The sequence below is a fragment of the Vipera ursinii genome (genome assembly GCF_947247035.1).
Source record: "Vipera ursinii genome assembly, chromosome: 3".
Classification (NCBI taxonomy): domain Eukaryota; kingdom Metazoa; phylum Chordata; class Lepidosauria; order Squamata; family Viperidae; genus Vipera; species Vipera ursinii.
In genome coordinates this window covers 52,200,328-52,218,141 of record NC_139516.1, presented here as the reverse complement: position 1 = coordinate 52,218,141, position 17,814 = coordinate 52,200,328, and the positions used below count along the sequence as shown (strand labels likewise).

Genomic DNA, 17,814 nt, shown 5'->3' with positions numbered 1-17,814 from the left:
TTACTTCTGCATGGTACATCCTGCTGAGAGTTTTACTCATATTGCTGGCTGCTATCAAAGTATTTAGCTAGGAAAGTATGTTATATTTCATTTAGAACTAGAAGATGGGCTTTTTCCTGCTATAGCCCTGCCTTGTAGAATATTCTCTACTTGAAGAGTTAGAAGAGACCCAATGCTGTTGGCTTTTCACAAAGCTTTAAAAACATGTCCATGTACCCAGGCCTTGGGCTTGTAATGTATTAAGTATCCTGTTACTTGCCTTCACTATTATTTGATTAACCATGATGGCTCAGTGGGTTAGGACGCTGAGCTTGTCGATCAGAAGGTCGGCAGTTTGGCGGGTTGAATCCCGAGTGCCGCGTAACAGAGTGAGCGCCTGTTACTTGTCCCAGCTTCTGCCAACCTAGCAGTTCGAAAGCACGTAAAAATGCAAGTAGAAAAATAGGGACCACTACGGTGGGAAGGTAACAGCATTCCGTGCGTCTTTGGTGTCTAGTCATGCCGGCCACATGACCACGGAGACGTCCTCGGACAAGCGCTGGCTCTTCAGCTTTGAAACGGAGATGAGCACCGGCCCCTAGAGTCGGAAACGACTAGCACACATGTGCGGGGGAACCTTTACCTTTACCTTATTTTGTAGATGTTTTTCATTGTTTCTACAGTTTTAAAAATGGTTTTAAGTATTTTATAATTTTATAATGGTAAGCCATCCGGAGTCACTTGGTTGAATTGAGTGGCTATAGAAATTGAATAAATAAATAAGTAAATTTCAATGGTTTTACTAAATACCCACAGGTCTATATGTATACATACAGCTAGCATTTTCCCCCAGGAGGGGAAGAGATCTCCAGTTTGCTAGTACTGCAGTTGTGTGGGTCAGGACATATAATAAAAGCATTTAAGAGTAGCAGTTTTTAGATGGAACTTGCTTAAATATATACCTTATGTGTGGTTCTGCATCACAAAAAAATAATATCAGAGTCTCTCATTATCTTTCACAACGTGATATCTCTGACTCGGATGCATCATGGCATATCTGTGTAACTTTAATAGAACAACTTTCTAGACCATCAGGGACTCCCTAGCACTGGGGCTTTTGAATTCAAAGACATCCTTTCTTCTTTTGACAAGCTTTTTGAAAGCAAAGACATGAACAGAAATTCAAAGAGAAAAGAATGACTCACCCTACAGTTGCCCAGTTCTTCAGCTGACAGAATGATGGTGCCACACTTTTTCCCTGGAATTCCTCTATAATAAGAGAGAAAATAGTTTATGAAGTGTATAGAAAAGGGAGGAAAGAGACAGTTTGACTGATGTTTCCATCCATCTTTGCCCCCAGTATAGAATAATGTTAATTTTATTTTTCTGTTCCATTTGCAGTGTCTCCTTTTATGAAACTCCAAAATGTCAGCATTAAGTTTGAGTTTTCCAAACCTGTAACTTCTTTTCTACATTCTGCAATGGAGTAGAAAGAAGAAGAGATAGCTTTGAGGGACAGGCTAAAGAGCCACTACCAAGGCAAAGGCCAGATTAGAGGATGAGTCAAGGGCTAGAATGTAATACAAGTAAACAAACCCATAGTTTGCATCAAGATACTGGGAGGGAGGGGGGGAAAGCATGTTCAGACTTGCACAAATCCGTCATTAGGGCTGACAATACTGTGTTTTGATTAAAGCTTTGATCAACACACTTTCAATGCAGCTCCATGAAGCATAAAGGTGCCCTGTGTTTGGTACTGTGTGAAAACATCCTGTGAAATCAGCCCCAGACAATCTCTGATGAATGTGTGTGCGTGCATAGAAGATATATTTGCCAAAGCAGATCAGCTGGGCTAAGCAAGTTGGCCCGCACAGAGGTGAAATGCTTGACTTTTCCCTTTCAACATACTGCGTTAAAGCCCAAAGCTCCACTTCCATCAAGTGAAGCAGGACCACATAACACAATTTTGGTTTAACTACTGAGTGCCTGTGTTAGATGGAGATATAGGCTTTATACTGTACATAGTAATAAGCATGTTCTTTCATGTTCTGTTTATTAATTATTTTACTGTTGCATGGTTTGGATTCCCTTATAAATGTCTCAGTAACCCTATACATTTTTCAGGAAACTCTGATAGGTGGATTAAATAAACCAAGATATCTAAAATGTGTAGCTTTTTCAAGCATCAGACTTATTCTTTAAAATACTGGAGCCATTTCTAGGGGGTTTAATTAATTTACTATTGATGGGTGATTTTATGTGTGTGTTTCTATGTGGAATTGGTTGTTGGCTTGCTGCAAGCTATCATTTTGCTGACAGCTGACATTGTAAAAGTATATTAAATATTACAAATTAAAATGAGTTCTTTCAAACATCAGATATGTTCAAAGGTGGTATAAAATCTGAATACCAAAGAAAGTTTTTTCCCAAGTTAAAACCATATGATGGTTTGGGGCAAATTAAAGCACTGCCTGAATGTGTAGCAACTGAACTGAACTATTTATTTGAATGCTCATATCAAGTTGACTATTGAGAGACATAACTCAAGATAGAACAAAGCTAAGAGGAAAAGTGGTTTACCTGAAACCCACTTTTTCTTTTTCCTTTTTAAAAAAGTGTCAGTTTTATGATTTTGTCAATTTAATTCCACACAGACAGATGATGTCTTGGATAATGATGGTTCAAAATGGATTTAATTTTCAGAGCTGATGACAAGTCTATTTGTTCATGGAGTATGGAAATTAGAAGTATGACAGTGAATAACTAATATGATCTTTCAAATATAAATCACATAAAGCCCTAAATTATATCAGAAGGATTACCCTACTTATGATGTGTATTATTTTCATTCACCAATAGATGAAGAAAGGATTAGTTTAGAAAAATGATATGGTTATACATACAGATTCAACTAATAATGAATGGAAATATGAAAATATTCTATTTCTTATTCTACATAGCGATTGATGCCTAATGATCACAGCTCCAAACTCTAAACTCTCTTCATAGTCAAAGTCAGAACTAAATGGTTAGTATGAACAATTTGCATTACTTTCATAGGCAAGGTTTGATTTTAAATATCATCTTTCAAATGGCAAATGGAGTAAGGTAATGGAGTGGTGAACTCAAAATCCTGGTTTGTGGTAATGGCTACCAACTGTGATGAGTTTTTCCCATGTATCAATTTGAATGTGGCCCAGCAGGTGGCAGCACATAGCAAGATTTGGTTGATCTCAAATCACTTTTGAAGAACTGGATGCAATTAATTCTTGGATGGGAGACCACTAAGATCCCAGGCAAGATTGGGAAGTGAAAACATTCCTTGAAGGAAACAATCGGTTCTACAGTCAGAAACTACCCGGAGCTGTCCATGTAGTAACATGACCTTAACCAAAACAAGCCAGCTTTAGTATTATGTCTGGCTGATGCAACAGATATCGCAGTAATCTTTGCTGCAATTTTGGATATTATTCCTTATAGGTTGTTATTGTTTATTTTCCGCCTTATACTTCATCTATGTTCCCTTTTACCACCACTTTTCTTTAAAGGGCATCTTTCAATCTTGAGCTGTCCAAGTTCCTCAGATAAATGAGACTGGCCAGCCATTTGTCTGAAATGGTATAGGGTTTCCTGCCTGAGCAGGGGGTTGGACTAGATGACCTCCAAGGTCCCTTCCAACTTCTTCTTCTTCTTCTTCTTCTTCTTCTTCTTCTTCTTCTTCTTCTTCTTCTTCTTCTTCTTCTTCTTCTTCTTCTTCTTCTTATTATTATTATTATTATTATTATTATTATTATTATTATTATTAAATGGGAAGAGCTTTTTTGCTCATTCATTCATATTATAGGGCTGCCACTTGCCGTGTGTGTGTGTGTGTGTGTTAAATTTGTGTTATATTTCCATATGATAGAAAACACTGTCATACAGTTGTAGGGTTGTAATTGGACATGTCATGTATTTGAAGGGAAGCAAGTATCAATTAGCCTGTCCACACATATCAGGAGTGGTGACTTCCAGTTGGGATGGGATAAGTCAGAGCAGCCATGTTTAATTCACCATGGCCAACTCGCTGCGGGACAACTCATTGCAGGACAATTAAACAATTCAATTATTAAAATAATTAAAATATTATTTAAATTTTTTGTCATTCACATTTTATTTTGTCCCTCCTTTGGCATCCTTTCTTAGTGTAACTCTTGTCCCATGGTGAGTTGTTCCATGACAAGTTGGCCATGGCGAGTTTTTCCCAGAAAGATTCAAGAGATATTCATGTTTGTTTACTATATTTCAGCTTTCTGTTGAAGATTTAAGAAAAGAAGAACAATTCAAGACCACAAGGAATTCTAAATCAAGCATAGAATAAATTTTGTTAATGTTGTCTGGCAAAAACACTCACCTCTGATTTTTTTTTTCTAGACAACACTTATCTAGTCTCCTGATTATAAGAATTGGCTACATGCTTAACAATCCACATATTTACCAAATACGTGTGATTATCCAGATGATTTTGTGAAGATACATAATATATTTAAAGACAGATGACTCGATATTCAAGATCCAAGCTCAATCAAGTCCTACACTGGATGTTATAGTCAGGAAGGAGGAGGAGAAGCCCAACAGATTTTGTACTACCTGCTTTGAATATTAAATAGGAATGATGATATGTGCGTTCCCCTTCTCTCCACACTTTATCAACAGAGTTATTATGGGAATAAATGAGACAAGAGTTGTTGAATTCTCACTAAAAATGAAAAGAATGAGAGAAAGAGCCAACAATAATAGACTGAGTTTGTCAAGATCACATCTGAGCTGTTATGGACTTGATCACAATAATGATAAACTGAGTTTGATTACATTATATTGTTGCATGAAATTCTCCATCAAAGCATAAATGAAGCACTCCATCAGCAAAATTAGATTACTTTGATTTTGACCAATATTAATGCTAGGATAACACTGTAGGATTTTTTTTTAAAAAAAAAACAATAAGTAGATATCTCATAATTTGGCAAGAAAGACTTTGATTCCTCATGCAGTTTATATTGATATTTTGAATGGGTGGAATGCACCAACCCTTCTCTGTTTTCTAATCTGCAGGAAAGCTTAAATATGACTTACCCATTAGAGACAGATGGCATAGGCTTCCCAGTTTTGGAATGCAACGTAAATGCTCCCATACTGAAAAAAAGAATAAAACAGACTTAAAATTATAATTTATTTATGTTATTCAGTATATATGTCTGCATATCTCACATAAGCCACTCTGTGGGTGAACACAATTAAATATGTTAATATACTAATGCAAAATGAACATGAAAAAACAGTATATGAGAATAAAACAAAAATGCAGTATTAATTTCCACAAGTACCATTTCTACTCTTTTCATAACACCCTGCATGATTTTTTCCCTCCATTCTCAACTAATGCATTATCAATAACCCAGGGCTGGTTGGTTTTCTCATTTTGCACAGAGCCCTGAAGTAATAAACATTCAGCAATAAGATCACATATAATTCAACACCATAAATCAGAAATTGTCAGCTTCTTTTGAACCAATAGGCATTTCTAACATCTGAAGGGCCCCGTCATCGGTGTTCTCATAAAATGGCAGTTGCAAAATGCTGAATTATCAAACATGAATTACAGGTAGTCCTCAACTTTTGACCTCAACTGAGCCCAAAATTTATGTTGCTAAATGAGTTTTGCCCCATTTTATGACTTTTCTTGGCGCAGTTGTTAAGTGAATCATGGCAGTTGTTAGTTAGTAACACAGTTGTAGAATGGATCTGGCTTCCCCATTGACTTTGCTTGTCAGAAGATCGAAAAAGGTGATCACGTGATCTCTCAGGATAGTGCAACCATCATAAAAGTGGGTCAGTTGCCAAGCATCCGAAGTTAAATCACATGACCGTGGGGATGTTGCAATGGTCAGAAGTGTGAAAAATGGTCATAAGTCACTTTTTCAGTGCCATTGTTAACTTCAAACGGTCACTAAATGAATTGTTGTAAGTCAAGAATTACCTGTACTCAATTTATACCTTGCCATCGTTTCACTTCTCTCCTTCCACCCCACCCGCCTAAAAATACTTCCTGTCATCTTCCTTCCAAAGTATCCACCATTTTTATTTTCCAAGAATGCCTATAGGAATTTTGCAGGATCAGAGACACCTCAGAAGTAAAAAAAATCATACTTATATGTGAATTTCTCTAATCAAAAGGGTAAAAAAAATATGAGTTGGTGAACCTGATGCTGTCCACATACCCCCATTCATAAATATTTCCAGATGAAATAAAAGCGTAAACATTTGTATTCTTTGGCAATATCTTCACTATGCATTGACTTAACTGAGATTCATTGGAATAGGAAAGTAGGAAACATCTGTTTAATTGTGATGTTTCTTACTTTCAAAAACCATCCATATTCTATCCTTGATGATCACGTAAAACTCTTCTAGCTCATCTATCTTGGCCTGACATTTTGACATTGAACTTTCTTACTATTCTTGAGTCTATCAGCTGCACTGTGCCTATGTTTTCTGTTATAAACTGATCACATTTACTGATGATTGTCATTGGCAACTTTGGATGTGGGCTTGGTTAAGTGATACAACGCAACGTTCCACTTTAAAGGAAGTCTGAGGTTGCCTCTGTGTAAATTAATGAACTGCATGTGTGTGAAACATTCTCTCAGGCTATATGGCTCAATAAGCCAAAAACTAACAATATAGGCTAGATTCATTCACAATTCCAAGCTAAACTGTGGTTAGCTAGGTTATTTGTGTTATTGAATAAACCAACATCAAGCCACATAAATCAAAGACTCAGTTCAGTGTAAGCAATTGAAACTGTAAGGTGAGTGATTTAGAAGTGCAAAAATTGACAAAAACATTTTATAACAAACAACAGGAGCCCCTGAAAGGATAAACAGAAATTCCAGTAAGATCTGGGGATGTTGTTTGAACACAAGCTGAACTCATCCACTGCAGCAGAAATCCAGAAGTGAATTTCCCTTACGAAGTTCCCAATTACATCTCCCAGTATGCAGTTATATGATGAACGAGGAAGGAGACTCTTCTGGCCATGATGCCCTGAGTCCTGTTTTTGTTCACTCGCCTGTCCCGATTCTCCTCCTTTACAAAGATCCCCCTGAGATCACATGCAGCACAGAGATATGATAATTGTAGAATCTGCATGCCTGCCAATGCTTAATACACAGCATGACCTTGACAAAAGGTCTCAGTTCTAGAATATAAGTTAGCAACGCTGGGTACTTTCCAGACAGCAGGCACCTAATGTTGCCAGTCACATTATACCATTCAGCTTTTCTGTATTCCCCTCTTTAATGAATTTCTTAGAGAAGAAAAAGTAGATAGATGCGATAATGCAGTGTTTCCCAACCTTAGGAACTTGAAGATGCGTGGACTTCAACTCCCAGAATTCCCCAGCCAGCATAGCTGGCTGGGGAATTCTGAGAGTTGAAGTCCACGCATCTTCAAGTTCCTAAGGTTGGGAAACGCTGCTATAATGACACTTCCATCTCCCCACTAAAAATCTGCAAGGCATGACAATTAGACAGTAAAAACCATTGCAAGAAGCACCCTTAGTTCTTATGTATATTGGGCGGGGGTGGGTGGGTAGAAAACCACTACAATAGGGCCTGAATTTTTCCCTCCAGCATCTCCCCTAAGAGCAACAATGATACCTTCTAAATTTCCTTGGCATGGGGCCATAGCTACAGAGACAGTGACTAATTCCTTTCTTACACTGATACAATTTCCTTGACAATATTTATAGAACTTGACTGAGGTTTCCTCCTCCTCTCCTGGAATGTTCAACAGTTGCAGAGTCTTCTCTCTGGCTGCTTCCGCTCATACATTCAGCTGAATGGGAGGCAACTGGGGAAAAATAGCTTCTACAGTCAGTCGGAGTGTCTTCCATCCCTTTTATTCATTAGCAGGATTGGTTCAGTAAATAGCATTGCATTGAATTGATTGAACCAGTTGTCTTCTAATGGTCAGTTTGATCAATAGGTATTAGGTACTATTAGATAAGTACTATCTGGTAGGTGGCAGTCTCTACAGCAGGGGTCTTCAAACTTGGCCCTTTTATGACTTGTGGACTTCAACTCCCAGAATTCCTCAGTCTGGCTGAGGAATTCTGGGAGTTGAAGTCCACAAGTCATAAAAGGGCCAAGTTTGAAGACCCCTGCTCTACAGCTAGCTATTAGGAACCTGTGCCTTCAGGTTCATTAGATTCATAAACTGTGCTTTCTCCAGGCGCTCAAGACATACATAGTATTTCTCCTTCCCCAACTTTATACTCACAATAGCAACCCTTTAAGGTAGGCTAAGCTGAGATAATGCCTGTCCCAAAGTCATCTAATGAACTTCAATAGCTAAGGGCAGACTTGAATTTGGATCTCCCTAGTCTCAAGATTATTTCATGTGATCTGCAAAACTATCCAGCTGTTTTATTTCACCCCTTCCCTATTGTTCTGCTCCTTCTACATTCAGTGGCATAACCTAGTTCTCAATGTTTCCTTTCTCTCTCTCTCTCTCTTTGCAATTTGAAAGTTTGGGGTTATGCAGGGATGGTAGCATGAAGCACCACTACTGTTTATTTTACACATAATGTCAAGCAGGCCTTGCCATCTTGGTGTCCTTCAGATATGCTGAATTATAACTCTCCAGAATTCCCAGCCCACCTGACCAGTGGAAGCATTGATTTCCAACACATCTGGATAACACCAGATTGTGGACATGCTCTGAATGAAAGCTTTGCAAGCTTTAAGTCCACATGTTCTTCCCATCCTATTTCTGGCGGGGCAATGAGATGGAGAACAACAGAAGGAATCCCTTCTGTATAAATGCTCTAAAAGTTTACTTAGCAGAAGCTATGGTTTGTTCAGACGTATCATTAACTTTTGCCTAAATAAACAAGTCTTCTTCAACTTGGGCATCTTTCAAATGTGAGGACTTCAAATCCAGGAATTTATTCCAATGGCAATATAAAATTTCAGAAGCTGAAGTCCACAGATCAGAGTGCAGTCAGTATTGTTACCTGATTCTGAGCCCAAGAACAAGGAACTCAAGTTAGATATATCTCAGATAGCACAATGACTGGTAGACAGCCTCTGCAAAATAAGCAATGTGGCTTTCTCCATATGATGCTAATCCATTATTAGCAATAAGGGAGCAAATTCACCAAGGCTAGTTCCTGCTACTGAGTCTCAGAGAGGCTTCTTGAGTCTCTTATTAAGATTGTGATCACCATGCTGCCTGAGTAATGGTAGTGGTAAATGAGCAGAGATGACAGATTGCCCTAGCTGCAGTTACTTGACAGTGAAGCGTGGCAACCTTTCTCCTACCAGCTGGAGAGCACTGACTAACAAATTGCAGAGACAAAGGACATGGCTTTGCCAGATGCCATTTCTCTAGCAAAAACTGAAAATTTACCCAGGCCTTGCCATTAACTCATAAGGCTCAAACCAATTAGTCTTCAGTAGCACTTAAGGAACTGGTGAGAAAATGACTGCTCTGCTGAACATCTCCCCAATTACTTATATCAACTTTCCTCAAACAGATGCCCTCCAAGTAGGTTGAACTTCAACCCCCATAATCACCCAGCCAGACTACGGAAAGTTGTCCTACACTGTACACTGGGATAAATGATTCTACTTGGGAAAGCAAATTCTGCCTGTATTGTTGCAAATTTGTACATATTAAGGATCTGGTGAACTGTACATGCAGGAGCAAGACCAAGGAACCTCATGTACAGTCAGACTTCCTGAAGAACTGGGCTCAGGAAAGAAGAAAGAAACAGGTTCTGAAACAGTAAAGCAGGAAAATGGCTAATTCTAGAAGAGGGGAAAGAAAAGAAAGAAACGGGGGCTTCCGGTTTGCTAAGTCAGCCGACACAGACGTCTGGAGGATGGCTCTCGTCTTCCACGTCCAGTTTCGCATCACTGGGGGGTCCTAAAAGGGCCGAAGAGCCAACTTGGAGGGGCAACCAGATAGAAGGGGCTTTTGCAGAAATGCGGGGGAGCCGCAACCCCCCTGTTGGTGCCTGCATTCCCTTTGTACCGGCAGATGAAAGACTGACCATAGTAATATGACCAGTTACTAGGCTGCAGACAGCCAAAGTCAAACTTACCATCAGGCAACATTAAAGCAGTGTGGAAGAGACGGGGCGGCGGGGTGGTGGTGTAAGATTCCTCTCATATACCTTAATCTTCTTATTTTCACCTAAATAAGCTGCTAAGTACCTTCCCCCCTGTGGAGAGGGAGGGGGGAATTCAACCTTCCCTTCAAATAAGCGGCGAGCAAACCCAGGGGTATTTTTAAAAAAAACATTGAAAAAAGAAATGGGCTAAAAGAAAAGAATTTTCAAAGTACTTGGGGAACACCCAGTGGCTAAAGCTGAAACTGTAATCTGACTTTCTCTTTAAAAAAATCAAGAAAATATTTAAGAAAAACAAGATAAGATCAACCTTGAACACCAGATGTGAAACTTCACTATGGAAGAGTTTCAAAAACAAATCTATGCTATGTGGGAAATATCTTACCAAACTTATCAGTTCCTTTCTTCAGCTGGCAATGAAATAAGAGCTTTTGGAAAAGAACTAGAAAGCATCTCAAAGAAACAAACTCAAACCGTGACTACAACTAATATTTTATTGGGACAGAACTTAACAGAAGAAATTGAACAATCAAATACATTGGCAGAAGAATTAAATATTCAACAAATACAGACTTTTGAAGATTATAATGGAAAACAGGTGGAAAAAAGTCTATTCAGACCAGGACAATTATATCAAGAGGTGAAAATAATGAGAAGATTTGGTGCTGTTAACAGACTCCTCTATCCTTCAAAAATGGAGACTGCAGGGCCACTTCAATATGATATAACAACACAAAAATACTTTGATAACCCTGAGGCAAAGAAGCGAAAAATGACAAGGCAAAGGAAGAAAGCAAGAATAAGATTGAAGAAATATGGACATTCTTAAGAGGCCTGAAATAGATAATACCAAAGTAGACAGGATTGTACTTGGATTACGAGAGATTGTTTTGATGAGTAGATAAAAATACTGACTAATTAAAAAATAAAAATAAAACACAGATGTATGAATACTAACACTGAAATACTGAGTTCCTTAAATGATATGGATTAAGATGTATATATGTTAAAAATGATAGAATTTAACTAATATACTTGGATGTAGTGACATGAGAGGATGTATTAAATGTTGAAACGGAAGAAATTTTGGTTACTTTTTAATATGTGGAAACTATAAATGAGAAATAAGAATATTATATTGTCCTCCTCCTCTTTCTCCTCCTTGCAATTGTTATTCTAATGACTACTATTCTAATATTGTACTACTAATATTGATATGGAAATGAGATAAATAAGAAGTGTATTACATTACTAGGTATTGGAGAAAACTGTATAAAGGGAAAGGAGGTTATTTAGCAATATGAAAATGAGAAATTTTAAATGTTTAATTTTAATATCAATGTAAAATTAAAGCTAGAAAAATATATAAGGTGTTTGATGTTTTAAAGACTGATGGATAGCAATGAGAAGTATGTTAATTTAGATAAGAGATAGTATATATTAAAGGAAAAAAGAGAGAAGAAGTATTGGTTACAACAATTTGGAGATTTGTAATACCGTAGATTCCGGCGTATAAGACTACTTTTTAACCCATGAAAATCTTCTCAAAAGTCAGGGGTCGTCTTATACGCCAGGTGCTGAAACTTTAGGGACAGGGCTGGCTGGAAAACCTGGAGCGGATCTTCCATTTAGTCTGCGCAGGGAAAGCGGGACCAATTGGAGTAGAAGCTGCAGTCTGTGATTTTTTACAGGCTGGGGTCTGGGCTTTTTTCCTTCTAAAGTTGAAGAGCAGCTGTAGGCAGGTGGGGAATGCAAGAGCAATTTGAAAGGCAGGTGGGGAATGTGTAGCAGAGCAGCAGCTTTGCTCTAAGGACACATTTGACTCAGGAACTGGGCGGGCTGGCTGGAAAACCTGGAGCGGATCTCCCATTTGGTCTTTTTTTTAATCCCATTTATATCCCACCCTTCTCCGAAGACTCAGGGCGGCTTACAATTTAAAGCACAAATCAATGTGCTTAGCAATAGCCTTCATTCTATGTATATGCCTGCCTATTAGAGCTTTCACCCCCCCCCACAAGCAGCATTATTACAAAGTCAGCTTATTGCTCCCATCATTTTACCTACCTCGGAATGATGGAAGGCTGACTCAACCTTGTGCCTGATGGGATGTGAACCTGCACTAATTGCAGGCAGCTGGGGTTACTTAAGGCTCTGTGCAAGGAAAGCTTTAGAGTGAATTAGGAAAAGTGAAAAAGTGAATTAGGAAAATAGGAAAAGGGTTGCTGGAATTGGGTATGTGTAGTTTAAAGAAGAGAAGGGTGAGGGGTGACACGATAGCAGTGATCCAATATCTCAGGGGCTGCCACAAAGAAGAGGGAGCCAAGCTATTCTCCAAAGCACCTGAAAGCAGGACAAGAAGCAATGGATGGAAACTAGTCAAGGAGAGAAGCAACCTAGAACTAAGGAGAAACTTCCTGACAGTTAGAACAATTAACCAGTGGAACAACCTGCCTCCAGAAGTGGTGAATGCTCCAACACTGGAAGTTTTTAAGAAGAGACTGGACAGCCATTTGTCTGAAATGGTATAGGGTTCCCTGCCTTAGCAGGGGGTTGGACTAGATGACCTCCAAGGTCCCTTCCAACTTCTTCTTCTTCTTCTTCTTCTTATTATTATTATTATTATTATTATTATTATTATTATTATTATTATTATTAAAGTTTAATCCACTTGCACTGTTTTATGTTGACATGTTTGATGACAAACAGCCTTATGTTTACAAGTGACAGTTTTCCTACTAAGTACCTGCATGTCATAAGCATTTGAATTAAAATTACCATATTAAAATCAAATCTGATGTTTTTTAATTTTTATTTGGTGTGCGTTGGAAGAGGGGTAGTTTTATACGGCGAGTATAGCCCAAACCCTATAATTTAACAGGAAATGTAGGGGATCGTCTTATACACCCAGTCGTCTTATACGCCGGAAAATACGGTAATATGTATTTGTCTGAAATGGAACTATTGTAACCCAGACACCACGTTGCTTTTTAAAGATACTATTGTAATATTGGAAAACTAATAAAGAAAAGAAAAGAAAAGAAAAGAAAGAAACGGATTTGCAGAAGATATAAAAACAATTTCAGGTGCAATAAAGATAACCTATGTGAAAATGGTTTGCCAGAATCTTTCTAGGCTTCCGTTTTTCACAGTCTGTGCTGACAAGATGAATTTAATAAGCCAAGACAGAGGAAATCAGTCACAGCTTTTTGCAGATCAGCAAACTGAGACAAAGATTCCTGATAATGCACTGAATGCTTTCAAATTTCCAATGGTCACCATAAAAATCAGCACCCCATCACTATGGAAGTAAGATGGCAGGGACAGCAAAGTGTGATTATTCCTTATTGTAAGTGGAATTTTCCCTGCTTGCCCCACTTTTTTATTGAGTCAGTGGAGGATTAAGGGCTGCTTCCTTCAGCTGTTTCTCTCTTATACATAAATAGATTGTTTAAGAAACCATTTTCTGAATTTCATCCCCTTTCCTCATTTTGGCCACATTGATAGCCTGGATTCCTCTCTTGGCCATTATTAAAACAATGCCTGATCAGTGAATTTTCCAGCTTCATTCTCCTACCAATCCCAGAAAAACATGGGCTAATTTCTTTTATGGCTCTTTCAGTTGCTTGGGCTAAAATGAAAAACTTGGCAATGTCTTGTCAATTCTATTTGGGAGGAAGGGAAGGAAGGAAGGAAGGCCAGCACTTCACCAATCAACCTTTGAACCTGGAAAGAAAGAAAGAAAGAAAGAAAGAAAGAAAGAAAGAAAGAAAGAAAGAAAGAAAGAAAGAAAGAAAGAAAGAAAGAAAGAAAGAAAGAACCCCACATACCCAAAGTTCAGCTTTTCAAGAGAGGCATCCCTATGCAAAACAGGTATTGAAACCCTGGTAGCGCAGTGGTCAGAATGCAGTATTGCAGACTAACTCTGCCCACAGTCTGGATTTGATCCTGATTGGCTCAAGGTTGACTCAGCCTTCCATCCTTCCAAGGTTGGTAAAATGAAGAGCCAGATTGTTGGAGGTAACATACTGACCCTGTAAATCTCCCAGAGTGTGCTGTAAAGCACTATGGAGCGGTATATAAGTCTAAGTGCTATTGCTACTGAAGGCAGAGAGCAGGCACATAGAAAAATATTTCCCAGAGCACCCACAGCCAATTGGAACAGACACATTTGTACACAATGGAATGAAGTATAGCATGTCAACCAGATAGCTCTACTCGCACCAGAAGAAGACCATAAATATCTCTGATGGAGGCTGATTGTCCAGCAGCCTAGGGCATGTCGAGAACACCATCCAGTTCTACCATTTGACACAATAGATAGCCCATTTTCATGCTGGAGCAAGCATAAATTGTGAATCAGCCCTAAGCAGCCTTCATTTTATGAAATAAATGTGAAGTTCAGAGAGACTTCAAGGAGGTCTTGTCTGTCTCCTATCAAAAGTTTCAAGATTCAGTAGTATGTTAAGATCTGGCTTGCGTGAAGAAGAAAATATAAAGAATCTAAACTTCTGCACTAGAAAGAGCTAATGAAGGAGATCCCACAGCATCGTATTTCGTATGGGAACCAGCTGCAGAAGCAAGCAAGCAGAATTGTATCCCTTTTTCTGATTGTTCTAAAGAGGAGCTGACAGATTGATTCCATGTCTACCCTCATCCTCAATACATCCTGCAAAATTAGCCCTGAGGCTGAACTGTGCCCCCATCCCACATGGCCCTTTCGTAGCCTTGATGAATATGGCTTCTTTCCCTTTGAATGGCAGCATTCTTTCACTAGTATATCTGAATTCAGTGGACCTGAACATTGCACAGGGCAGCAAGCAGCTCATACTCAAGGAAAGCTGTGAAGAGTTATCTGCATAATGAAACCGAGGTTCCAATAACAAATAACTACTAAGCTGTGTTTTGTATGTGTATGTTGTTGTGAAAGAGGGGGGAGGAAAAAATGAACAATTGGATGGGTGGATTTAAAGGATGGCTGAAGAAGATTGGACCATTTGCTCCACACTTTTAAAAATTTCATTAAAAAAGTAACTTAAAAAATAATAATCTCATGGGAAATAATCTTGAATTAACTTAGCCCAAACCATACTTAAGAAACCTGCTGCCTTCAGGGCATCATTTTATTATTAAAGCCTGTTGGAATTATATTGAGAAACATAATTCAGGGGGGGGAGCCATTTTCACTACCAGCATGTCTTCTGTTGTTGTCAGAAGAGGTCCAAATGAAAAAATAAAATCCACTGAGCATCCACAATAAGTAAAAGACCTCCAGACCATCCAGTTTCTTTTGCAGAGATGTTCTGAGCTTCTGATCTGATGCCAAACACCAGGCCAGGAGCTGAACAGCCTCCTAATTCCAAAGCCTCCTAATTCTTAAATGATAATATTTAAATGTAACCCAGAAAAATGTACATTGTTGTTTTCCTCTAAGGAGGATGGAACTTAAATGTTCTGCTTCATCTTCCCAAGTCAATGGGACTTCTGTGATGAGAGTTGTAAATTAGCACACTGACTTCCTTGTCCTGTGGTGCCCTCACTTTTACTGAAGCAAGCAGCAGACAGATGTTTGGAATCAGAGGTCCAAGCAGATCTTCACAGGCTATCCAGCTCTTCCAAATTGTCCAATTTTATTACGCCAGATTTTTGGAGTGAAACATGAGGTAGCAGGAGCACTAACAGGAGAAAGTGTGCTCGAAAGGCCTGCTCACAGCTCCAGGAAATCTAAACAGAACATAAATTGTGCCCATATAGAGTCAGCTTTTTTTACTTCTTATTAAATCAATACTGTTGTGATTTTGCTTTGAGAAACCTCAGCCTCCCAACTATGGCTCTTGCGGAGCCATCAAACAGTCCATGCTGAGAACAGACTGATTGGGCCCAATGAACTGGGAAGTAAAGGACATTGGTCTACACTGGTCCTTTGGAAGTCTGCTTCTAATATCATCTATTCATTAGGATCCACAAGTCATTCCTGTGAATGAGAGACTTAAGAAGGCATAGACTTCAGGCTACAGCAACAAGTTCCAGATGATAGCACATTCTACTCAGGTGACACTATTTTTTTCTTTATTAGGTTTGTAGAGGGGTATACAGCCCTTTAGATAGACACTCATGCTCTGGTCACACTCATGATTAGAAAACTACATGAGGCTGTGTTGAATATCATCCAGAAGCTACAGTTTGTTCAGAATTTGACAGTCTGGACAGTTGGCTTCTGGGTGGTTATCATGGCAGAACTCCTGTCTTTCTGAGGGATCACTTATTTCTGATTAATTCGGGCTATCCAGTGAGATCTGACAGAGCAAATGCGCTCCAGGTCCCATTGATTAAACAGTGTCATCTTGCAGAACTCAGGAGGAACGCTTTCTCTGTTGCGACACCTGCAAAATCCCCCCTTCCCTGGAGATCCATACATTTCTCACATTTTTGAAAATCATTAAAAACTTGGCTGTCTCCCAGCCTTGGGAAACTGTAGTTGTGGAGTCTCTACAAGTTGGATTTTTTTTATTTTCTATTATTAAATTAGTCTTTTGCTCAGCTAATTTTTTCTATATGTATTGTTTTCTTTTTTTATTGTAAACCACACAAAGTTGCTAAAGTACCTGGGTTTGAGCTGAATTAATTAAATTATTTAATTAAGTTTTTCTCTCATAATAGCAACTCAGTGAAGTAGCCTGGTGTGAGAGAGAATAACTGATCCTAAGTCATCTAAGGCATTAGGCGGACCTCTATGGTTGATGATTTCTATGATCCTAATTCAAGACCTTCGCCAATATACTAGACTGACTTGGGAACACCTGAGTGCAATTGCTTATGTAATCCACTAAGATATATCCGTAACCAGGTAGATGTTTTTTTAAAAAATGTAACAAGTAAATATTGTCTTCAGTTGCAACATTGACTGCATAGTTATTTTCAGCTTAGAGCAGGATGACTTGACCGTAAATCAGCATGTATTGTATTGTGGGTAACTTGGGGGTGACACTCCACAAGATTATTCATGAGCTAACAAAAACTAACTTTCCTTTGATATATGTTCACTTGCCTATTTGACTAAAATACAGTATTTAAAATTATTCTTCAAATATATTGCTATGCATACATAAAGGTAAAGGTAAAGGTTCCCCTGCACATGCGTGCTAGTAGTTTCCAACTATAGGGGCCGGTGCTCATCTCTGTTTCAAAGCCAAAGAGCCAGCGCTTGTCCAAGGACATCTCCGTGGTCATGTGGCCAGCATGACTAGACGCCAAAGGCGCACGGAACGCTGTTACCTTCCCACCGTAGTGGTCCCTATTTTTCTACTTTCATTTTTATGTGCTTTCGAACTGCTAGGTTGGCAGAAGCTGGGACGAGTAACAAGCGCTCACTCTGTTATGCGGCACTCGGGATTTGACCCACCAAACTGTCGACCTTCTTGATTGACAAGCTCAGTGTCCTAACCCACTGAGCCACCGTGTCCCTCATATGCATACATAGATATATTATATTTGGCCACATAAAAATCTTTATAGATTCTGTGGGGGGCTACAGCCAAAATGTTTGGAAGCTGCAGGTAGCTTGATCACCTCAAGGTGAGGATCTTTGGTTTTAAAGCCATTGGTAATGAAAGCTGAAAAGGGAGAGAAAAAGAATGTCTACAATAAATTTTATGGTCATT

General features: G+C 38.8%; 1 protein-coding gene across 2 annotated transcripts in view; it reads right to left on the bottom strand.

The window, feature by feature from the left end:
- The window catches only part of CPNE5 (copine 5), a gene marked incomplete at its 5' end in the record, with an annotated part of 151,243 nt that overhangs the window by 64,416 nt on the left and 69,013 nt on the right, over window positions 1-17,814 (bottom strand). The window contains 2 exons of one of the 2 annotated variants that reach the window (XM_083357802.1): window positions 1,185-1,248; window positions 5,095-5,154. In XM_083357802.1, coding sequence (XP_083213928.1) covers window positions 1,185-1,248; window positions 5,095-5,154 — 124 coding nt within the window. The remainder of the gene's footprint in view (window positions 1-1,184; window positions 1,249-5,094; window positions 5,155-17,814) is intronic. The other variant, XM_083357803.1, reaches the window with a different exon arrangement.